We start from the raw sequence: 25,031 nt of genomic DNA on the forward strand, positions 1-25,031 counted from the left end.
GTCGTTATCATTTTTTTCATTCGCCAAAGGTCGATCTTTCCGTTTCCAAAAGTCGTTGCAAGATACTTATCGTCTTAGATGCATTAAGTAATAAATATAGTTAATTATTATTACCCTAATTTCTATAATATGTATGTGATAATAATGGGAAGTCTATATGTATAATTTGATTCAATTATTATTTGATTTATCGAGCCGAGCAAGGTTGATCGATCTCTGTGCGTTGTGTTTCAAAATCACCCTTCCACTTTTCTAAAAGACCCCGATCTCTAAAAACCCATAAGATTTGTTGAGAATCATTTAAAGTAACAATATGATAGAATAAAGTAAAAATGATAAGTGAAAGAGAAGATCAAATTCACCGTTCTAAAATCAATTTCCCGGATTCCTCGTATTCCTGTCTCGACAGCCACATCTGTTGAAAGGATCCAAGAGAGCTAAGGATCGAGCCACCGATCCAGGCACCATAACGACGTTCGCTCGAACTATTGGCGCTAATTATCTTCAGTCTCATGCTCTGCCAACAACGTTTGTTATAATGAAATGATATATAACAGGAAGATAATGGAAAAATGATTAATATATTATCGATTACCGGAGGCGTTTTACTAGCCAAATCTCTGTTCAATCTTTCGCTGAAACCTTGGAGACAAGAGTTACCTCCTGTGACTACGACACTACCGTATAAACTCTGTGATCGGGAATGATTTCGTTAGAAGGACAGATGGAATATATTGTTAACGAATTTGTTGATACCTACAGGTCTAATATCCATGTCACACATCCCGACACTTGTTGTTACTAATGGACCAACGCCTAGGATACTAGCACCAACGCCTTTAACATTACTAGGATCAAATAGTGCCTCTGGTATCATGAGTCTTACGGAGCCAAAATCATCGTTATAACCAGTTGGAAATTCGAAATGTTTCATGGGTAAAGTATTAGCCATGTCCTCGTCGTATGGACTATCAGAAACTTGCAGGCAATTCATTTGAAAGTCTTGCAACACTTCTCGTACCATGTAACTCAACCAAGAAGTGGTTGGTTGTGGTCCAGGTCTTCTGGTCCAACGTGGTGGATCTCTTTCTCTCACCACGTCTGAAAATAACGATTAATGTAGATCTATCAAAGATCTTTATATAATCAATATAGAAAGAGTTTACCTTTACTAGCGACAAGACAAGCAGGTACCAATTCGATATCCTTTTCTTCAAAAAATTGTCTACATTGCATGGTAATAAAATCGCCACCCAAAGGACTCTTGACTATTCCTTGTGTGATAACATAGCCATCGTGAACCGGAACGGCACTGGTATGCGTCGCACCACTATCGACAACCATAGCGGTTGATCTCCCATTGGCGTAAGCCGCCAAAACTGCATTCTTACAGATATACATAGCAGGAACATTAAACTTTTCGAACATTAATTCAAGAAGTTTCTCTCGTTTCAATCTAGTATTCCAGGGACACTCCGTCATCAGGATCGGATGGTGTTCCGGTAAAGCATGAAGACGTTGTTTGTATGTGTATTCGGTTAAACGTTCGAACATGTCCCAATCTTCGACCATTCCATCTTTCATCAAGCTGACCATCTCCATATCTTAAACAGTCGGAAATACACATCAATCGTATAATTTACATGATTTATCGAAGTAATAGTAATAATTATAACAATAATAATAATAATAATAATAATTATAATAATTATAACAACAACAACAACAACAACAACAATAATAATAGTAATATAAATTTTGAAAAAAAAAAAATATTAATATTTAATCTTAATCGAATAATCCATACGTGTGTAACGTAATAAATTATCACAATTAGAAAGAGAGAGGACATTACCCTTCTTACGGACTTGAATGGCCGTGACGTCAATGTTGTAGTGTTTCCTGACGGTATGATTACATTCAGGCGAATCAACGGGATCCTCCCATACGCCAAGATTCGTTGGGATTTCAGCCTTCGGTGTATCCTCACCGCCATATCCAACGCGAAGGCTCTGATGTCCAACGTCGAAAATGATAGCACCGACCTCGTCTATCGAAAAAATGATCGGATATATTCAATTATTATATTCCAAATGATCGTCTAGAAAAATACGAAGAGGTTGCACTACTCACCACCACCGTAGACACCACCGCTCATAGTATCTGCAAGGAGCTACGGTCTCGCGCATGCTCAACGTTGTCCTTCGTTGGTGCGCCTCCATACTGGAAAGCTTTTCATTATTCCTTTTCAGATATTCGATATCTCCTGTCCTACCCTTTACCTCCTGTCGGATAATTCGAATTTTTTGTTTTTTAATTTTGATTGATTAAAAGAAAAGAAAAAAAAAAGAAAAAAAAAAGATTTCATTGAGAAGAAAGAAATAATATTATAGTTTTCCTTTATCCATTTATAGATACAAGGTGATCGATATATCATCATTCAGCAATTTCTCTTGGGATTCTTTTGGAAATAAAAGAGGGCTGACATGAGGATTCAATCGAAACGTTATCAATATGGAATTAGTGTTGTATATTTTACAAAGTAAATAGAATATAAACAATCTAAAGTCATCTAAAACACAATAGTACGAATTTCGTGGTAAATCATTTCATGTCATAAAGTAGACGATATATCAACAGGGCGAGTTCTCTCTCTCTCTCTCTCTCTCTCTCTCTCTTTCTCCCTCTCTCTCTCTTTCTTTCTTTCTAAAATTCTCTCTCTCTCTCTCTCTCTCTCTCTCTCTCTCTCTCTCTCTCTCTCTCTCACTCTCTTTCTCTCTTTTTCGGCTCGCGTCACTAATTCGAGAGTCGAAATAACGAGTACGACTGAAAAATGATCGATCACATTGTCGAGTGAACGATTTCACTTATTACATGCGCTTTTCGCAAACTGATTCGAGATGATAACACATATAGATATCCGAAGGCTGCTGCGTCTTTATTTTTCTTGAATGAACTTCTTTTCTTTTTGTTACAACGCCGGGTCCGTCGATGGTTAATCGTCGACGGCGAGTAAATTATTTTCAACGTCGTAGTTTTATTCATTTATTTATTTATTTATTTATTTATTTATTTATTTATTTATTTATTTATTTTCATTTTTTTATTTTTTTGCTTTTTATTATTTTTTTCTTTAATCGTTGCTTGGAGTTTAGATTTGAGCGTATCATTCGTAAAATTTACATCCTTTGCACGATACGTTGAGAGTAAGAAAAATGAGAAATCGACAATCGCAAGTTACTTCTTCTTTCTCTCTCTTTTTTTTATTTCTCTCTCTCTCTCTCTCTCTCTCTCTCTCTTTCTCTTTGGTATTTTTTTTTCTTTTGGTTTCATTTTCTTTATCTCCTTTCGTAGGATAACTTCGTACGACACTGTGCTCTGTTGTACATACATACGTAATATGAACGAATCTCATCTCTAAGGAGAATTTGTTTCGGTGTCTCTCTGTCGAATCTCTAATTGGAAGACAAACACGTAATACGGAATAAAAGTTTGCTCGTTGCTCATTTTTCGAATAACATATACGTCGTGGGTGTAGAAAAATCCCAAGGAAGGAACTTAACGCGTCCGAATTAACGCGCGTCGAGTTTGCGGACTCGTTGAATGTCTCTCGAGGAACATCGAAGACGGAGACGTATATGTATACATATGTATATATGTATGTAAGTACGTATGTATGTAGTATATATGTATAAATGTATGTATGTATGTATGTATGTATGTATGTATGCATGTACGTATATATGTATGATATATATACATATGTATGTATATAATATACTCTTGAAAGAGCTGCTGTTTTTTTTGGCACGGGTATTGAGTCTCGTCTCGATTAATGATATCATCGTCGCAGTGACGTGAAAATGAAAAAAATGGCAGTTTAGAGAACACATGGTCGAACTTGCAAGCTCGTTTCAGGATTACAGTCGGTGCGCGTTCCATGCGCGAGCTGTTGGAACGCGAGGTAAGATGAAGAGGGCGAAGGAAGATAAATTTAATTAACGAGCGTCCTGATTAATTAACAACAGACGGACCCTAGCTCACATCGATATAATTAATCTTAAGGGTGCGAAGAAAGGGTAAAAGGGATATGGTAAGTAGGCAGATAGGTGTTTGATTGGTGGGTGGTTGGTAAATCGATAGGTATCTCGGCTGGTCGGTTAAAATTAGTTTGCTTGATTTTAGGTGTCTCTTGGTTTTTGCGCGCGCGCTCGAACGTATATACGTCAGGTTTACATTTATTTACACCGCGATTACGAAGTCACGGACATTTCGTTGGCTACAGTGACCACGGTCAAGGTCGCACTCTGCTTCGCTTAACTCAAACGCGTCGGAGAAGCCCGAGGGTGGGTCCAACTTGGGGACGAACAAGTTTCCTGATCCGTCACGCTCCTGGTCCCGATTGGTACAGGAATTGCTCGACTGGTGCTTGGAATTGCCAATCCCGGTGATTGGCCCGAAGTTGGTACGGGTCTCCTCGCTGGGATGACGCGCCAACCGTAACATCCTGTTCCGAGTGATAATGTCTATTAGTTACGAAACTAATCATAGTATTACGAGGAAAAGATTTGTAAAGATTTATTTGACCCTTCGACTTACTTGGGTCTTCCCCTTCCAGGAAACGATTTTCTCTCAAGAATCGGTGAGGGTTCTGTAGACGTGCTAGATTCTGGTCCATGGTACAGGAAGTCTAGAACAGGACATATAAAATTTCTCTTGAAACCCGTTAAACGCATGCACCGGCTAACGTATTTGATAAAACTGATTCTTTACGCATGTGGCGCACCTTACATATAACACGGGACAAAGGCAAAGACAAGTGGGTGCTGTGGTGCGTACGGATCGTAAATCCAGCGGTATTTTAACTTGGATACAACAAGTAGGACGATCGACCTGGTTGAATCATATGTGAGGATAGCACAAAAGATCAGAAAGAAAAGAGAAAGAAAGAGAGAGAGAGAGAGAGAGAGAGAGAGAGAGAGAGAGAGAGAGAGAGAGAGAGAGAGAGAGAGAGAGATCAATACAATCGAATCCAAGTGAATGAGAGAAAGAGAAACAAAAAGGGAAAGTAAAAAAAAAAAGAGAGAAGTAAAAATAGAGAAAAAGAGAGGTAGAAAACAATGACAAACTGCATACTGTGGACACGCGAATCGGCGGCAGACGCCGAATGGTGCGAATCGACGAGATGATTGGAAGACTCGGTTCGGCTGCTGGTCCCGACTTCCGTGTCGCTGTCCGAGCCCAGGGTGTCGTATTCCTCCGACTCGGACTTGCCCTGACTGACCTTGTGCGTTTTGTGCAACGGTGCAGAGGACGAACGGCCTCCGCGTACCTTAGTGTACCGGTTGCAATCCGACTGCAATCAGACGGAATTGTGGTTCGATGAATGGCACTTCGCACGAGGAGAACGAGGACACGCTACACCGATGTCCTATACATATGTCCATCGTCTTTCTCTATCTTAGTAGTATATTACGACGAGCTACCCTTCTCCTTTAAGAGCATACACGACAGTTTCTCTTCACGTTTCATCCTTTAACCAAAAGTTCCCCGTTGATTCGTGTCGAGTGGATTGAATGATCTCTAGATCAGGGCCACTGTAATTCGATTTCTACGAACTTTGCCAACATCTTAGGAGTTCACAGCTCGAAACTCGAGGTACGCCATCGATAGAGAGATAAAGAGACAGAGATAAGGACAGAAAGATCGTTTGTGTGCGTTACTCTCTGATATTGATTTTAATTTCGAGCGCCAGAAGAATGAGAGAAATCGAGAGGGAAAGACAAAGAGAGAAAGAGAGATAGAGAGAGAGAGAGAAAGAGAGAGAGAGAGAGAGAGAAAGACCTAGGCTACTCTCGATGTGCAATCGAGGTTACCGTCCAAGGTATGTTAAAAAAGAAAGAAGTGGCTATGATCCCCAGAGTGGCGCTGATCTAGATTCTTACGAGTCTCCTTTGTTATTTTCAACGTTGTTCAAAGAATGAAAGATGCTTTTAGGGATCGTAAGATGGCGGAATCGGAGAGCTGTCGATGTGAGTGTCGGTGTTGCATTTCCTCGGACAGACTAATCAGGACAGCTGCGAAAACGAAGCAAGGTGGGACCAGCAGTCGCAACGATCGTTGGGCTATTTTTACTTCTTTGCTCGTGAACCTCTAGTCTACCGTTCACGCAATTTATTACGGAACTTAGGAGATAGAGGTAGAGAGCTTCAGTCTGCTTATCCTGACGGATACCGCAAGAAAAGAATGAAAGAAAGAAGAAAAAGAAAGGAGAAAGAAAGAAAGGAAAAAAAGAAAGAGAGATAGAAAGAAAGAAAGAAAGAAAGAAAGAAAGAAAGAAAGAAAGAAAGAAAGAAAGATAGAAAGAAAGATAGAAAGAAAGAAAGGAAGGAAGGAAGAAAGATAGGAAGAAATATAGAAAGAAAGAAGGAAAGAAAGAAAGAAAGAAAGAAAAAAAATAAAGGCTTACGAGGCCAGACTCTGTTGGTGGAAGCCGCAGTGCCGCATGCTGAAGCGATATTTTTTCCGCAGCGTTTTTCTAGCGCAAAAATCTGACAATTGGAGAACGAACGATCGGATCGATCGTCCGATCAGCGAAAGTAAAAAGAAGGGAAAAATAAGAAGAGCACCGTCGATGTATTCGGACGCATCGATCATTGTCATTTTCGTACATGCAGTGTGCACTGTGTGTATCGCGGGTGTCGTACGACGATGCCTCGGTGTGAAGATGCATGATGATGGTGAACGAACGAAAAGCGACGAGAGGATGGAAGGTGGAATCAATGAACCGGACGATACCTCTCTTAATTGTAGAGTATCGGCAGTAGACAGGCGAGGATCGTGATAAACGAAGGTCTGGAGCGGTGCTGCTGAATTGCAACGGCTGTCGCCTCCTGCGGGAACACTTTCCTCCAATTGGAATGTGGCATACGGATAGATGTCCTCCGAATATTCTACAAATCATTAGAAATTCGATCGAATAGAAAGAGGTATATCACACCCGATCTCATAAACGAGATCCATCGTCTTAACTCACCTGGAATTTTTTCTAACGTGGCCATTTCACGTATCGGAGAACGCAGAGGTTTTCTGACGGTGGCATAATACTGTTCTCGTTGTTCCATATTCTGTTTATTGTCTAATGCCGCAGCAGTTTGAGCATCGTGTAGGCTACCCATATCACCCATGAAAGAACCTACGATCGATACTAAAAATTAAACGATGCGCTTGTCCTCGTAATAATATTACGTTCTGGGGACGTGGTATACTTACGTTTCCGAAAACAGTAAAATACAGCACCTGCTGCAGCGATAACAGCTAAAGAGCTCAGTATCAGAGGAACGATCAATTTTAGGTCCGAGTATACCGGCGTATGCTGTGGTATAAAGTGATCGATCTCGATCGTTGCTACCGTCGAGCTAACGTGTAGTTGTAAGGTCGTCACTTTGTATTCGACGACCGAGGAACCAGCATTGTTGTGTGCTCGTATACGTATGTCATAGGTCGTACCAGGCTGTAACTCGCTCAAAGTATAAGTCTTCTGTACCTAGGAGAGAAAATGAAAAGATTAAGAGGAATCCAAGCGAGATAAGTGGGACGAATCGACGAGAATTAATGATACCTCGATGTTGCTGGAAACTAAAGTCCAAATATCCTCTCCATTCTTTCGAAACTCCAATTCGAAGTAAGTTATAGGACAGCCACCGTCGTTCCAGGTGCTAAGATGAAGCGTGATCCAGGATACGTTGACGGTGATAAACTTATCGGAGCTACCAGGCGAATCTTCTGGCTTTGAACCTTCCGTTCTGGCTTTGACAATTTCGCTGGGCGAGCCCATACCAATTCGATTGTACGCCGTCAGATACATTTGATAATCATTGCCACACCAAAGACGAGACAGTACGAAGCTGCTCATCTTATGAGACACTTTGACCTCTTCCCATTCGCCGGATTCTCGTTTATAGTGGAGGATGTAGCCTCTTATCGGAGCACCGCCATCGTCTCCGTTCTTCCACTGAACGTTTATCGAATTACTTGTCGCGCTGGTGGCGTGTAAAAGTGGTGCTGCCGGAGGAACTGGAAAAAAAAGAAAAAAAGAGAGAAAAGGAGAGGGAGGATAAGTGGGAAAGGAGAAAAAAAAGAAAAGGAAAGAAAAGAACAGAGACGAGAAACGCATAGAGACCTTAAATGACGCGAATCCGATCCAATTTTTATGACGCGAGTAGTAAGGGTTTCTCTAGATAAAACTCGATTTTCTAAACGAAGGAAGACTCGAAAAAAGCGCTTCTAATGGTCTACCTTCGAGGCAAAAGTTCATTTTAATTTTCTTTACCGAGATCCAATTTATTAACTCGCTCGAGTAGAAGATGTTAAAGGACTTGGCACGTGACCAACCCTTGGTAAAGTTACTAACGAACGATAATGAGGCCAGCGTAAAAGAAAATTCATTGGATGTTAATGCAAGTATACCTTGTACGGTCAAACGATGAGTTATTTGATCGGAACCATGACGATTTTCAACGAAACAAGTATAATTCCCGCTGTCCTCTCTGTGTAGCTCCGTGATCTGTAAAGAACCGTCTGGAAGCATGGATATTCTCGCGGACGATTTCACCATTTGACCCCATTGTTTCCAGATCACCGAAGGTTCCGGCTTGCCAACGCTCTGACAAGATAAAGTAACGTCTTGTTTCCAAGGAACGATGAGGACCACACCGAACGAATAAATTGCAGCTCGAACTGCGAAAGTTCAACGTTCATGCTGTTAATCCCATTTTTCATAGATCGTAATACATTGATCGTAACATCAATCCTATCGGGAAAAAACTAAAGGACAAATAAAATATTTACCTTCGCTCGATGGCGAGACAGTAATCAATGGAGTCTTTGGTCCCTCACCGACCGACGTGATAGCAGCTATACTGAACTCATACTGATTCCTTTTATGCAAATTCTCAGCTTGGTAACTAGTTTGATGGGGTGAGATGGCTCGCCTAAACCACTTGCTGTCAGCCCCAACGCTACGGATATGAACGTTGTACGAAGTGATATTGCCGTTGCTCCTTAGTGGTGGTAACCAAGAGACGATGATGGATGTGGCTGAACTAGCAACGGCCTTGACACCGGCTGGGACTTCGGGGAAGTCTTCTTCGGTGACACAGTAAAGTGGCGCAGAGGCAACTCCATCGCCAGCTCTTGTAAAGGCCAACGCTTGGACCGAATAATTCGTATATTTTTCGAGGCTATGTATCACTACGGTCAGGGCAGTAGTGATCTTCATTTCGGACTTGCTAGATTCCGTTAGAGAGTCCATGTTCTCCCACATCACTTTGTAACCCTTCAGAATGCCATTCAAACTGGAATCCGACGGTGGATCCCATGAGAGTTGCAACGATTGCGAGGACAATGCCGTACATCTTACGTCCTGAGGTGGCTTACTTGGTACTGCAAAAGAATAATAAATCCTATTCCTTCTCTAAAACGATCATAAAAACAAGTCCAATATTAACTCTTACACGCTTTCTTTATTACGAATACGCGTAAAACTTTCAAAGCTTGTTAAGCCTTTATTGTTGTTATTGATATTCCTTTAATTTCTTTCACTCCTTCTCTCTGTCTCTCTGAAGCTAACTTCCGAAATGCTTAATGCACGCAAACTACGGGATTGACTTTTGCCAAGAGGTGGAATGTTTATCCGGCCTGGACGATGAAAGAACGAAAAGTACTCGAGAAATTTAAGCGGCGTATCGCATTCAACCTTGCTACGGATTAAAGAAAAGTTATTCGCAAGTGGATCACTCGATCTCTCTCTCTCTCTCTCTCTCTCTCTCTCTCGTTTTATCTTTCTCTGGCGCGGGCAGCCGACCGTTTCAACCACCGGTTTGAATTTATTATTTAGCCGAGCGTCGACAGTCAGTGGTTTGTATGCATTACGAAACTCGCGATAGGCTGCAAAGCGTGAGCATTATTCTTTTCTCATGAATCTTTGAGGCCTCTCGAAATCGTGATGAAAATAAGAGAGTCTAGACGAGAAAATTTATTTTCTCCAAACAATGAAGAATTTTATGCTAGACGACACCATATTAACAACAACAATAGCAATAATAATGATAATAATCGTATTGTCGATTTTAATATCGACGTATTTTACGTTGGAATAAGAAATATATTCAAAGTAAAAACAACGTTCTATGGCTTACCATCCTCGAGAGTAGTAGCAACGACTTCTGGTGTTACTGGTCCTTGTCCGAGAGTATTGTAAGCTTGTACCACTACACTGTACCGGGTGAATTTCTTTAAATTCGTCAATTGGTATTGACGACCTGGCAAAGAGGTTCTTGCCAAGCCTAACGCCACACTGGCGGTTGAAATTCTTCTTTCGACTGTTCTGTAAGTGTACTGTTCGGCTGCCAAACTAAATCAAATCGAAGTAAAAGCCTCGAATATTTATCATAATAATTATTTTCAATAGATATATGTAATTAAATATCAGTTTTAAATATGATATTAAGATGAATAATTATCAACAAAAATAAATTTTATGCTTACGACATATGCAACTTATGAAATCTGTGTTTAACAATTTTTCATAGAGATATTAAGAGCTGTTAATAGTAATAGTGATGATGATAATAATAATAATAATAATACTCATAATAATAATAACAACAATGAATGATGAATCACATAGCTCGTTCGTATAATATTTGAAAATAATAAGAATTGGTTCGCTCGTGATTACCGGTGCTCCTTGTATCCAACGTGATAACCGAGAATTTCCCCATTCCATAAATCATGATCAGGTGGATCCCAGGTGACATTAAACTCGGTCGAGCTGACGGGTTCCACCTTGAGGTTTCTCGGAGGGCCTCCTGGTCTTTCCCCGTCTGTCGTCGCGTCTAAAATCTGAAAGGTACCAGAGGGGCCTTGGATAAGACACGGTAGGATTAAAGGACGTGTCGTTCCCTGTCCTCCACTCATAATGAAAAGGACATCCGCTTATCTCTGTATACTATACACATATAATACTATACATAGATATATATATATATATATAACATCAGTAGTGTGTTCATCAGCGTTTAAAAAAGAAATATTACAATATATCTTGCGCTGTGATTAGCAATTTAGCATGGAACTTGAATAACAGGATACACTGATAAAAAAAAATTAATTATTTATAAATCTATCTGCTTTTTAAGAATATTAATACCGCTGATATTATCACGCGGTGATACCTACGTCGCTAGCTTGACTTCTGCCGAGCTCGTTCTCTGCGTAAACGCGAAATTGATAAGTGACAGCTGGTCGAAGACCGCTTACATGACCATAAGCTTTGGATCCTGGTACGGTTGTATGAAAGGTGTGATCGTGCCAGACTTCTGAAAAAAGAAGAGAAAAATCGATCGTTCGAGGGACGCGAAATCTCGATCGAGATGGTATATACTCGAATGAAAAGAGCTTTATACTCGCCGGAGTCCGTCTTGTACTCGATAATGTATTGTGTAATCGGGCTGTTGCCATCTTGGCTGGTCGTCCATCCAATTTTGATGTAACGACTTCCTTTCTCGATCACGTGGAGGTTTCGAGGGAAGTCCGGTGGTTCTGTGTACATTTAACGTGGAAATAAATTATAATAAATAATAACAGAGACGCTCTATAACGTTTGCACTTTCAACATTAATTTGAGGATTAATTAAATAAATGATTTATCCTTTAATCAATGTCTAGAACGTATATATATATATATATTTTTTTTCATTATATTATATTAAAACCATGTAAGAGTATTATTGTATTAAATTCTCACGTTATTTCACTTTTCTCATTATCTATAGAAAACGATAGATTCGTCGATAGATCGTTCTTCGAGATGACAAGTTAATTTAACTACGGATATTGCTAGAAGCTCGGACTCGCTTTTAATAAAGTTTGCCGAGGACAGTTTTTTTTTTTTTTTTACGTTTACATTTCTTCTTCTCTTTTTCCTTCTTTTTTTTTTCTATCAACGAGTTGCTTCGTTTTATAAAAATAAAAAATAAAAAAGATATTCTTATTTTATCGTTACTTTTAACTTTGAGAAACGAACGTATGTGTATTTAAATACACGAGACTGCAAAGTATTTTTATACAAAGAAATATCTTACGTCAGATTAATTAGATTTTTTTCACGAATTAGTATCTTTTTTGTTTTCAATGTGAAAACGATGTATATCTATTATTTGCCAGTTTGCTGCAAATTAACCATCTACCTCTGAGCCGGCTATAAACATTACGATCGATCATATCTTCGCATATACATTACACATGCTTGCACTTTGTATAATAATTAAAAATGTCGCTGAAGGCAACGTTAATCGATTCATGAATTCACGAATATTCGTTTGAAAAATAATTATTATTGAGAAAAGTGACACATGCGAGAGGATTAACTTTCAAATAACGTATACGGGGTATTCTCTTTGAATATTATGATATGACTAATAATAATATAATAATATAATAATAATAATAATAATAATAACAATAAACTATCGTACGAGAAAATAAAGATTTACAATCTAAACAAATTTTATTTATTTATTATTTTTCATAGAATCTGAAATATGATTTTTAATGCAACTTTTTCAAAATCTATTCCATCAATAGTAAACAAAATTGTATTCTTTTCTTTTTGACTATATTCTACTATGATTTTAGAGATACACGAGAGCAATAGAGTACATAGAATAATATGAACTTACCCTGTATATAAAGATGAATGGTAGTTTCATCTCGCCCATAGGCATTGGTAGCAATGCAAAAATATCTACCGCTGTCCTCTCTGCTGGTGCTTGCGAAACCAAGCACACTGATAAGACCATCGGTGGTGTTCTCTTCCTTGATGCTGTAGCGATAGTCGGAAAGAGCTGGTTCTATTTGAAGGCCACCCTTTCGCCAGCTTATCTTTAGGGGATGATCGCCCTTGGCCTCGCAACGGAGCGACGCATTTGAACCGAGTCTCGCAGTTTGATTACGATGTTTTTCAACGAAATGTGCAGGAACTATTACGTACGTTAAACAAATATTAACGTTATCCATTGTTTCGCATAAAATAATTTGTTTATTACAGATAGAAATATTTATTAATTTGATTTACCTCAATACGAACTCAAACAATGTGTGATTTCAACTATTAAACAGATTCTAAATTTATTTCATATTAATCTACTATCTTTTTTCTTCTACTATTTTTTTTTTTTTTTTTTTTAATTTAATTATTCTCCTAACACTATATAAAAATGCATTAATTCTCTATATATTATTTTCCTTTGCTTTTCTTTTTCTTTTTTCATGAGTTATCTGTGTCATTATTATCAGAGCATTAATATCGGCAAAAAAAGAATTGATTAGAGAAAGAAATCGATAGCATTATTTATCGAAGTATTACTTATCTCACCATTGACAGTTAAGTAGACAACTTTGCTCAATCCAGCACCGATACCATTGAGAGCTTCGCACAAATAAAATCCCTCGTGATCCTCTTGTACTCGACCAAAGACGAGTGAACCATTTGAGTGTATTCTCAGATCTTGAGTGTGTTCGTGACTGGCGATGTCGTAATAATTTCCTGGTTTTTTCCCTGTTGCTCTACGCCAGGTAATAGCAGGTGGTGGAAATCCTTCGGCGTGACAATGAAGGACCAACCTTGACATTCCTTCTGACGCACGAACATCTTGAGGTTCCATTACCCAACGTGGTGGCACTGATTACGATTAAATAAATAAAGAGATCTATCGTTAATCGATTACATCGATATACCGATTGAAACGTGAGGTTATTCAAAAAAATTTCTTTCCTCTCTGTTTTTCCTTTTTCCTTATTCTTTCATTTTTTCTTTTCTTTTAAAAACGAAATAATTTTGAAGAAACCTCATGTTTCCGGCGAAGCTTATAGGGTCGAGGCAAGAGCTAGAAATTCTCTTTGATCGGGCTTATAGCAATTTCCTACTTTAGCGTAAGAGAAATAAAACAAACGATAGAAAAAAGAGGAAATAATGAGAGAAAGAGAGAGAGAGAGAGAGAAAGAGAGAGAGAGATAGAGAGATCGAGAGTTCTATCGATGTCGACGAGAAATTTAAACGGCGATCGATTAATATTTACGATACCCTCTAGAGCAATGTCTCTCGCTCTCGCGAAATAAAATTTCTAGTGCGTTTGGGAGTCGGAAAAGAACGAGTTGGGAGGGAAGGGGAGAAAGAAAAAGGTATGTTTGAGTCGACGAGAAAATGTGGAAAACGGTGTACTCGTGACACGGGAGAAAGGTAGTTTAATCGATCGTACGATCTCTTTCTCTTTATATATACTCATACACACAAACACATACACACATATATATATGTATATGTATATGTATATTTTGTGTATTACTTTGTTTTCTCTTTTTCTCTCTTGGGAAAAGGAAGATATCAGTGCTGTGCAGACACCAACGTTCGACGATGCGGTGATACAGTGCTGTGCACTTGCGTTTCAATAGAAAAAAAAAAGAAAAAAAAAAAAGAGTAAAGAAGATGTCTATCGACATCTGCGTGAGAAGACTAAACGAAACAGAATGGAACAAAGTAGGTAAATAAAAAAGGAAAGAAAGAAAAAAAAAAAGAAAAAGAAAACCAGCATGTGAGTGCAGATATGTGCGTGTGCATCGTACCCGAAGTAAAATGTGATATACCTACGTATCACGCAATTTTGCTAAATTTTCATCGGCTTAAACATCGAAGAAGAAATTTACGAGTCGAAATCATTTCTACGGCGAAGCCTAACTTTACGGCAATTTGAAGGATATATTAACGTGGGAAGAAAGGGAAAACGGGGATGAATAGATGGGATGAATGACGATAGGAGGTAAGGATTTTGGCCTTTCATGCAATATCATCTTTCTTAATGCTTTTTTGAAGGACACCGCGATCTCGATGAAGTCTCATCGAGGTTCTTGTCTTCAGTAGAATCGCGGTGACCTTTGGATGAGAATATAAGAGGATAGATAAGGTAATGTGCGATTTTAGGATGTGCGAGGTGAGTGTGCGTGAATGTGTTCTATGTGTGTGCGAAATACACAAGTTACGGTGACCACCGACGGTGAAACGCTCTCTCATCTCTATATATACATGTATATATATATATATTTATATATATGTATATATATATATATATATATATATATATGTATATACATATTATGCTGTGCTCAAGTGCTTTTGGTGCTTTCTGGCTGTTGCGTGGCTGTTGTTGCTGCTGCTGCTGCGGCTGCTGCTGCTGCTGCTGCTGCTGCTGCTGCTGCTGCTACAATCGTACTATATACGAGTTGTCTCGAAAGAAGAATTCTAGTGCTACGTTTATCCGGATGAACGTGCTATCGGTTCAACGGCAATGCCGTTCTACTAGCCGGTATCAAAATTCGTGTTCTGAATATTTACGAATATCCGGATAATAGAGAAACGGATATATCGTATATCTATCTATGACCACCCTCTTATTCCCCACCCTCCTTCCCCCCTCCCAGATCTTTCAGCCTTCATCCTTGAAAAATAAAAGGCTTGCAAAAAATCACGTGGATTAGAATTCTCCCACGCAAGATTTATTTCCCATCGAAAGAATTCTCCTGCTCGAGAGTAAACGAATTTGTTATTCTGCAAATGTTTTTAGGGGAGTAAATCTTCCCTTTCTTTTTTATAATATCCTCATCTACAAATCCCTGGAGGATGCAAAGCCAACGAATCTATTGTTAAGATAATATTAGATTGATTCATAAATGTATGTAAATGTGTATCGCATTATCTACCTTTTCTTTTTTTCTTTTCTTTTCTTTGCGCATGATACTCTTATTTATGAATCAAGCCAATAAAAAAGTCAATTTTTTTTTGCAGCCCTAGCTAGCGTGAACAATGATGATGATAATAATAATAATAATAATAATAATAATAATAATAATAATAATAATAATAAAAAGGTCATGCTATATCAATTTGGTACTGCGGCTAGCTGCTGCTGCTGCTGCTGCTGCTGCTGCTGCTGATTGCTGAGGCTGCAAAAAGTGGTGAATCTATCGACTAAAATACGAGTGATACACGAAGACAGGAAGAAGTGCGCTGCTCTCTGCCAAGTGATGTGCAAGAATTAATCCAACGATTAAAAGAAATGAAAAACTGAAGAAAGTGCCAATCGGTGAACGTTAATTAATTAATTAATTAATCAAGAAGAAGAAGAAGAAGAAGAAGATAGCCGAGTGCGAAATCGAAATGTGCATATTATATATCAATCCAAGTGCTAATTTATCCTGCCTCGAGGTGAAGAAGAAACATGGCGGCTATTATTATTTTTTTTTTCTGTTTTCTTTTTTGGTGCAGGTATGTATATACACATATATTTTTTTCAATCTAAATTTTCTTGTTCTTTCGTCTCGGCTACTTTACCACGAACGACCAATTCGGCCGTCCAGACGACCTCGGCGACCGAATTGCGAGCCAGGCAAGTATAGTTTCCTGTGTGTTCTGCGGTGACGCGGTCGATAACTATGGAACTGGAATGGACGTCAATGCTGGTTACACGCAGCCCCGCGGGTGTCTGTGAGTGTCTGGGAGCCGTTATCCCGGTATTCCCGAAAGCAGCTGTACCTGAACTGCCAATCGGTTCACCATCCTTCGACCAGATGATCGTGAACGGCGGATCGCCTTTCTCGATCATACAGGTCACCTGTGCTCGAACACCCTCCGAGAGATCCTTGTTAAAGCTAAATGGAGCTATCGTGGGTGGAACTGCACAGAAAAAAAAGAGACAGCCTGGTGATGGTCTCGTTTTTTCTTTTCTCTCTGGTATTTTTTGTTATTTTGTTATTTTTTATTTTTTCTATCTCTCCTTTCCTTGTCTCTATTTCGTCGAGGACGTCGAGTGTCTTTTCCCAAAGCTTTATCATTTTAATCTCGTGTATCTCCTCTGTTGTCCATCTTCGAGAACTTTCATATGCACTTTTGATGCTTTGCGCTCCAACGTTGACGTTGATAATGTTGTCCGTGGTAATACGTAATAACTCGGATTATATTGGTTTATCTTTCAAATATTTCACGTGTTCCTTCTATTATAGACCTTACCGGACACGTTGATCTCGGGTAAAATCGTGGAACGGAAAAGTGCCAGTGTCAAAAGTCGTTCGTTTAGGAACATTGTTCTAGAAAATGCATCTCTCTCTTTCTCTCTATCTTTCTCTGTTCTAAAGTTACAGAGAAAGAGTGAGTGAATGTGTGTGCGAGAGAGAGAGAGAGAGAGAGAGAGAGAGAGAGAGAGAGAGAGAGAGAGAGAGAGAGAGAGAGAGAGAGAGAGACAGAGACAGAGAAATCCTTCGTGTTTCCGCTCGTCTACCTCAGTTACTCGTTGCAGCAACTTTCGCCGAGGAAAACTTTATTTCACCTATGATATTCGGCGACGCCGCCAGCCAAATTTGTCGTCGGTGACATGTGTAGGATGTGTCGGACGTGTAAAAGGGAGCATGAGAGAGGAGAACTTACGGAATGGATTGTCAAATACTTTCTTCCTTTCAAGCTTCCTAAACGTTCAAGTGTTCACTTATATAATAATATATATGTATATAAGATGTTTCTAAATTCTATATCAATATTTCTAAACGGATAAACTTTGGACTGCATGAACGATGAAGATCAAGAATGATCATCCTCATACGATCAATCTCATTCTTATATAAAGTGGCAAACTGACTCTTGGAAGTATCAAGTTGAATACTTTTTATTTGAATTTTTCTTAAAACGAATGTACGTCAAATTGATGGATACGAAAATTAACAATTATTTGTATTACGACATTATCAAGGAATGAAGAATTCGAATAAGAAATAGAAACGACTCGTAACGAAAATAGAAGATCTTATTTTTCGAACAAATTTTTATTTTATATTTCTTCGGAAGAGTCTATCCATAGATCGAGCGTTGAAACGACGATTTTCTATGGTCAGACACGCGACTGAGACTTTTCGACGAAGCCAAAGTTAACCCGAGGGTACTGGAAGGCCGAATGTAGCTTCGTAGTAGATGGACGATAATAACTTGCCTCGTTGGTTCACGCGAGGGATATAATACTAAGCTCGAGATGACTCCTACCCGGGGGGTATTAGAACAGAACGTGGCAGTTGTTTGAGAATAATTGAGAAACCGTAGGAGGGAAGAAGATGGAGCAACGTTAGTACGTGAGTAATACTCAAAGAGATTCGTAGTCTACCTGCATGTTGGCAATACAAGATGAGACATGAGAAACGGAACACTCAGGAAAACATCTCTTCCTTCAATTTCGAATGTATACAGTCGCTCACAAAAATATTTAAACATTTTATGAAATACTGACTGAACTCATTTACGGATCGAGCAAAGTGCTCTGAATTTTCGCTGCATAAAATATGCGAAGAAATGGATTTGTTCTTTTCTTTCATTTTTTCTCCTGTTTCTTTTTTTTTTCTTTCTCTTTCTTCGCCAAGAGCTTTTATAAAAATATTCGTTTTATCTTTTCAAGATCCTTCACTGTATCTCTGTTTTCTTTATTTTATCCTTTTAAAACCCATTCAAACGCGTTGTTGCATCGCAATGTGAGAGCTGTCAAAAACAGCTGATTATCGATATGGCTGATAACGAACGAATAAAAAATGTTCAAATTGTAACGAACCAAATGGAATTATTAAATCGATTTGAATATATATATATATATATATATATATATATATATATATGCATTTTCCATTAAAATATTCAGTTTCTCTTGTGACTCTTATTCCTTTGAATGTATAATACCTTTATAAGTATTATACACAGCAAGAATTTAATCTTTGTTAACCTCAAGAAAAACGACAAAAAATATATCTCCCATTGTTTTACGAACCACAACGGAGAATCAGTTTAGTTACGTAGTTTCAGCCCAGGCGAATAATAAGCGCGATGCAACGCGATTAGAACGTTCAGGACAAAACGATTAACGAGAAACGCTTGTGCAGCATCGTCGTCGTGTTTTAGAGAAGACGTTGTCTACTCTCGAAGGAGTATATACACGTTGCCATTCTATTGTCTCTTTGCAGTCAAGCTTTCAAGACTTGGAGCAACGTTTACATCGTTACAATGAAATACGTTGCATCTTCTTGATCTTACAATTAGACAAGCATTGAGTTAATTCATATATTTTATCATAATAAACGAATTCCTTATTTACAAATTCATTATTAATGACATTTATTCTTATTACGAAACGATTCAATAAATAAATAATATACTCGTCTATTGAAGAAAGAAAAAAAAAAGAAATAACAATAACAGAATTATAAAAAAGAGATATTCCAAAAAAAAAAAAAAAAAAAAAAAAAAGAAAGAAAGAGATCGTTAAAAAATACGACCGACCTTTAACCGTCATTGTACCTTTGAAGGTTCGCCTTGAAAAAAATAAAAGAAAAATATATTTTCCTGTCGGTCCGTTCGTTGGACATGTCGCAAAGCACAAGCGCGATATTCTCGTTTTATTTTATTCCTTTCCCTTTTTTCTTTTTTTTTTCTTCCTTTTTTCGGAGAGGGGGACAGGAGATGAACGAGCTTGCAGACGAAACGTACTATACACACACACACACACACATATATATATATACGAACATATGTAAAAAGTACCGATGTATAATCGTAGGATAGGAATCACAGAGGGTTGCTGCCTGTTTTGGCTCCCTTGTCGGCGCAACACGTGACGTGGAAATCACCCTTAAGCCATTCGTTCGTTCATATTACATATGTACGTACGAATATATATCTGTGTATGTATTTATGTATGTATGTATGTATGTATATATGTATGTGTGTATATATGTATGCAAGTTGGTATATATGTTTGCTCATCGGACAAAGTTTTGTTCGTTCAGTTCACACTGATTTGTTCTCGTCTGCAAAGAGAGAATTTTAATGCTTGCGAGAGGGTTGCAAACACGTGGAGAAAAGGAGAGATTATGCGTACGTACGAAGGGGTTGACGAAGGGGCTCGAGAGGTGGTTAAAAGAAAAAAAATTCTCCGCCTGAGGATGAACCGTGTCAACGATTGATCTCTTCAAGAGGAAGATAAATTAATAACGAACGTCTAGCAAACGTTACTTTCTTTTACAACAACAACAAAAAACAAAACAAAAAGTAAAATCTAAAAAAATTATATCCATGTTTTTTTAAATGTCTTTAAAAGAAATATCAAGGAAATAGATATCAGGATGCATCTCGTGGTAACGATTGATGTTCAAGGGAAAAATCAACTTAATAATCAATTAGAAAATTTTTGTTAAAAAAAAAAAAAAAAAAAAGAGAAAAAAAGAAAAAGAAAGAAAACGAAAAGTAGATCGGATGGATAATTATAGGTAATAGTTCGTAATTGGGCTGGAAAAAAAACGTCGGGGGATACAAATTGGACATTTTTAATTATTTCTAAGTTCGTTGACTAGATTGAAACATAGAATAATATTGTTTTTTTCCCCTCGACGATTATTAAATTGTAAACTTAAGAAAATCTGAAAGTGAACAAGGTAAACTTCTATAAAACTTCCGAAATTATCGTCTAGGTCGATCTTCGATCAAGTTTATACCCGTGTTACGAAGTACACGAGCTTCTTTGAGTCTCTGAAGAAGAAGAAGAAGAAGAAGAAGAAGAAGAAGAAGAAGAAGAAGAAGAAGAAGAAGAAGAAAAAGAAGAAAAAGAAGAAAAAGAAGAAGTTCGTTTTAACATTCCACTCGGGTCGCGAGAAGCTATCACCTCGTGGACGTTTATTAAATCCGCGAAAGTTCGAACGAAAGTCCACTAGAAATCGATCGAGACAAAAATCGATTTTCCGAGCGATGTCATTAACTCGTACGTGTCATTCTTTTTAGATCTTCAATTTCTGTGAGATAGGATATTAAGCGTATAATAATTACATGGACGATAACTATGTGAAACTATTTTCCTTCAATGTTTTTTCTACTTTTTTTTTTTTTAAATGAGAAACCTAATCTCATTCGCACGAACATATATATATATATATATATATATATATATATATCTTCTCTCGTATCGAAAAAGATAAAAAATATATCAAATAAATTCGTAAATATCACGATCCCACTTTAATCTATCGTAAAGACGATTAACACGTTCGGAGTCCTATGAAACATATCCGAAAATTCTTTCTAAACGATATATCCCTTCCGATTAGAATATGTATTTTTTGATATAAGAAGATATATAATATTTAACGTAAAAAAAAAAAAAAACATTAAAAAATATCAATATAATTAAAAGAAAATCAACGCGTGAAAATTAGAAATAATAAGTCCCAAAAATAGATAATACCTTCCTGCAAGTGAAAAAGATTCTCCAGTATCATTTTAAGTAGGTATGGTAGGTACGAAAGTAATGGAAAAGGATATGCTTCTATTTTTCAAAAGGGTTCGGCGACGTCGCTGCGTACCATGAACCTTTAGGGATGCTGTGCGAGACGTTTTAGCAGCTTCGTTGCTCGCCACGCATGTATAGTTGCCGTTATGAGCTGTTGACGCTCTTTGTATCCTCAATGCTAGATCGAAGTCGCCAAATTGATGGGTCGTTGCTTCCTTCAACTTGAGTGGCTTTCCATCCTTCAGCCAAGTAATCTTCAAGGGTGAATCGCCTTCGCTGACCACACAGGTCACGTGTACCCGTGAACCTTCTTGGGGATTGTCGGGAAAGCTAAACGGATCGATTTTAGGTGGTACTGCAAATTATACGAATCAACGAAACTTTTTATCAAAGATCTTTCTTAGCCACGAGGCTGTTAAGTCCTGTCAATATCGTTAATAATATCATTCTGATTAACATTTTTCATAGTACATCGTAATGATCGTATAATACCTGCGTTTAATCGATTAATAATTAATTAAAGGACGAATCTGAAAAGAATTATTATTACATATGTCGTTACATATCGAGATCGATCGAAACACGATGCTGTCTTCTTAACGATTATATAACGATACGATTTATAAGATAAAATCTTATAATGGAACGAAAGAATCTGTGGATATATCTACAACGTTGGTTTATATTTAACTTGATTAGATAAAAGGACGAAACGATTTCATTTTTAAAATCACGTTCAACGAAGAAGATATAAAAGTGGTTATATTGATTTTAAATTAAAGAACCTACTTCCGTGTTCTTTGAACGTCCGAGAACGATCTTTTAGTTTCTTTCTTCTCTATCTGTCTATCTATCTATCTATCTATCTATCTATCTATTTATCTATCTCTAGCTTTGAGAGAGAGAAAGAGAGAGAGAGAGAGACAGAGAGAAAGAAAACTAAAGTCGTTAAAATAATACGGATCTACCTAGGAAAACATAGGATAATTACGAAGGAGATGGAAAAAGGCAACGTTTTAAGTGGGTATTAAAACAACGTTTTGTTGAACCACAAATCGGACGACTTCTACATTTCCGTTTCCATTTCAGAAAAGGATTAAAGAAAATCTTGGCGAATAAATAAGATAATGCAAAAATTCGTTTTATTATGTTATTTTCTAACGAGACAACATCGTTCTTCGATATTATCTCGTAGATTAAATTGAGAACGATCGAAAGAAAGAAAACAAGATATAAGAATCGTTTACCTTTAACTTCGATGTGCACTGTTTGCGAATCCGATCGACCTTGTTTGTTCTTTGCTGTGCAGGTGTATGCACCACGATCTGTAGCACTGTCGACTCGATGAAGAATCAATGTCCCATTTGGAGATACCTCCTGTCTACGACTCGTCGGTAAAATTTGTCCGTCTTTAAGAATAAATATTAAAATCGTTTGTAATATTTTTTTTTTTTGTAGGTACGACTGTTCAATAATTACGATTAAAATATCTCTATGATTATATACGTTTTATTGTTTATCGATTATATTTGTATTTAACAGAATCGTCAATGGATCTTTCAAACGCGGAAGATTAACTCTTACTCATTTCTACTAGATGTTCATAAAGATACGAGAACTTTTTACAAGTTCGGTTGATCGTTACGAAAAGATATGGCTAAAGTTCGGTGCTTTTATATAAAAGAGAGAGAGAGAGAGAGAGAGAGAGAGAGAGAGAGAGAGAGAGAGAGAGAGAGAGAGAGAGAGAGAGAGAGAGAGAGAGAGAGAGAGAGAGAGAGAGAGAGAGAAAAAAAGTTCTTTTAGAGGTACCGACATCGAAAGCGATGCCAACAAGTCTCATCCTCTTTCTGTATTTTTCATTCTTCACAAAATTTCATTTATCTTCCTACCTTCTTAAATTTATGACCGAACCACCCGTGGCCTTATAGTGAACCTTATTTATTCACCCTAAACCTTGCGCCATGAAATCGTGCTGTGAGAGTATTTTAAATCTTTCATTTAGTTCATGCCCCGTTTAATTTACCTACGTGGAAATGAATGGAATGCATTTTCATTATGAGGAATCGTGAACGTTATTAAATTCAAGAAAGAAAGAAGAGGGAGAGAGAGAGAGAGAGAGAGAGAGGAGAGAAAGAAAAAGAGAGAAAGAGTTATACAATCAAAATTTTTCAAGTTCGAAAGTGTAAGAAAATTCTAACAATAAGTGGAATTTCAAACTTTCGATCGCTTGATCTCTACTTTTACCTAACTGAGAAAAGGCCGCGAGCCCTCTATACGTTTTACATAAATGTACGTATGTATGTATATATGTTTTTGAGCTCTTGAGTTTCTCAAGAAAACTTTATCCAACATCGATACGTTCTCACATAGAGAGAACTTTAACGCCGTATTGCTTGCAGTGTGGTACATATCTATTTACCTATTTATCTACCTATTTATCTACCTATTTATCTATATATCTATCTATCTGTCTACCAAACTACGTACTCGACTCTCGAGATTTTATTGCAATCGATATGTCGTTCTTCGTTGAGATCTTTATATTCGAACGAATAAGTTTCATTACTTTGATTTTATTTTTACTACTTTTCACGCATGTATATATATATATATATATATATTTGATTATTGAATTATTTTTAATAGTTTGATAATTATATTTATAGGAGTATTAAAAAATTTTGTTGAGTCCCTTTCGAGTATATAACCAGTTTATACGATTCTGTACGAAGACATAATCTACGTACAGGGGCTAAAAAATATCAAAGAGATAAAAATCACGAGCTGCATTATCGACACTATACAAGCGTTGCCTATTTTCAGGCGCAAAAAAATGAAACAAAACAGATATATGTCCGTCAACTTGAAACGAGTCAAACAAATTTCAAGACAATAATTTCTCGAGATTATTTAAAACTATCAAATGATACTTTGAGGAAAATCATTGATTATACGAACGTACCCTTTTCCCACTGGATACTGGCGATTGGAAAACCAGCGACCGGACACTTGATGATCGTGGTCTCACCAGCTACAGCCGCGTAGTTACCCATAGGACGTACGTGCGGCAAACCATAAATGTTGAGACGAGCGGAGTGATGAGCCTTAGCCACCCGATTTACGGCGGAACACCGATACTCACCGCCGTCTTCAACGTGTACAGCGCTTATGTTAACGTGAGATATCACATCACCGTGTACCGTCACGTATTGTCCTATCATGAACCTGAAAGTAAAGAAAAGAGAAAAAGACAATAAAAGGAATGAACCATTAAAAAAAAAGAAAAAAATACGAATTCGATGAATGATAAGAAAAAGAAAAAGAAAAAGAACAATGTGATTGTTAAGTGGTACTTGAGGATGGGATGAGGGGTCCGTAGGTTGGTTAATTAATTAATAAAAAAAGGAAGTGAGAAACGTCGGAACGACGTTTTAAAAAATGTCCATCATATACGACCTTCCTCCATGATAAATAACGGGACAGGTTTAAAAAGTTTCGTCCGTGGCGGTCGATTGGTAATTTTCCTCTCAATTGGTTCAGAGAATCGAAGCCCGCAGGGTCGTATCCGTTTCCACGGAATCTGCATCCTGAAGGGAAGCACGGCGGCGGTTC

General features: G+C 37.7%; 2 protein-coding genes across 11 annotated transcripts in view; both read right to left on the reverse strand.

The window, feature by feature from the left end:
* Positions 1–160: 160 nt before the first annotated feature.
* Positions 161–2,285, reverse strand: LOC122635093 (actin-like protein 6B). Its single transcript, XM_043824897.1, has 7 exons — positions 2,134–2,285; positions 1,856–2,050; positions 1,167–1,604; positions 761–1,101; positions 596–691; positions 363–517; positions 161–269 (listed from the first exon to the last, which is right to left on the reverse strand). Exons 1-7 carry the CDS (start codon positions 2,156–2,158, stop codon positions 188–190), a joined length of 1,332 nt encoding a protein of 443 aa, XP_043680832.1. The 5' UTR covers positions 2,159–2,285; the 3' UTR covers positions 161–187.
* Positions 2,286–2,513: 228 nt separating this feature from the next.
* Positions 2,514–25,031, reverse strand: part of LOC122635083 (Down syndrome cell adhesion molecule-like protein Dscam2) — a 195,094-nt gene continuing 172,576 nt past the window's right edge. For 6 of the 10 annotated variants that reach the window (XM_043824875.1, XM_043824870.1, XM_043824869.1 and 3 more), the window contains 18 exons: positions 24,382–24,644; positions 22,667–22,828; positions 16,448–16,789; positions 13,439–13,744; positions 12,744–13,043; positions 11,473–11,604; positions 11,242–11,381; positions 10,742–10,905; positions 10,200–10,414; positions 8,851–9,444; positions 8,470–8,739; positions 7,622–8,076; positions 7,273–7,546; positions 7,037–7,207; positions 6,799–6,953; positions 5,137–5,356; positions 4,600–4,690; positions 2,514–4,507 (listed from right to left, as the gene is read on the reverse strand). In XM_043824875.1, coding sequence (XP_043680810.1) covers positions 4,243–4,507; positions 4,600–4,690; positions 5,137–5,356; positions 6,799–6,953; positions 7,037–7,207; positions 7,273–7,546; positions 7,622–8,076; positions 8,470–8,739; positions 8,851–9,444; positions 10,200–10,414; positions 10,742–10,905; positions 11,242–11,381; positions 11,473–11,604; positions 12,744–13,043; positions 13,439–13,744; positions 16,448–16,789; positions 22,667–22,828; positions 24,382–24,644 — 4,519 coding nt within the window. In that variant the 3' untranslated portion in view covers positions 2,514–4,242. Of the gene's footprint in view, positions 4,508–4,599; positions 4,691–4,786; positions 4,894–5,136; positions 5,357–6,798; positions 6,954–7,036; positions 7,208–7,272; positions 7,547–7,621; positions 8,077–8,469; positions 8,740–8,850; positions 9,445–10,199; positions 10,415–10,741; positions 10,906–11,241; positions 11,382–11,472; positions 11,605–12,743; positions 13,044–13,438; positions 13,745–16,447; positions 16,790–21,492; positions 21,775–22,666; positions 22,829–24,381; positions 24,645–25,031 lie in introns of all 10 variants that reach the window. The other 4 variants (XR_006328557.1, XM_043824872.1, XM_043824877.1 and 1 more) reach the window with 4 other exon arrangements.

Source organism: Vespula pensylvanica, chromosome 17 (assembly GCF_014466175.1).
Source record: "Vespula pensylvanica isolate Volc-1 chromosome 17, ASM1446617v1, whole genome shotgun sequence".
NCBI classification, from domain to species: domain Eukaryota; kingdom Metazoa; phylum Arthropoda; class Insecta; order Hymenoptera; family Vespidae; genus Vespula; species Vespula pensylvanica.

What these genes read in the sequence shown, in the direction of transcription:
- LOC122635093 (XM_043824897.1), bottom strand. Translation starts at nt 2,158, where the DNA reads ATGAGCGGTGGTGTCTACGGTGGTG. An exon ending in TGGCTAGTAAAACGCCTCCG is followed by an intron (nt 518 to 595) that starts GTAATCGATAAT and finishes CGTTGTTGGCAG; the next exon opens with AGCATGAGACTGAAGATAAT. An exon ending in GGGAAATTGATTTTAGAACG is followed by an intron (nt 270 to 362) that starts GTGAATTTGATC and finishes ATGGGTTTTTAG; the next exon opens with AGATCGGGGTCTTTTAGAAA.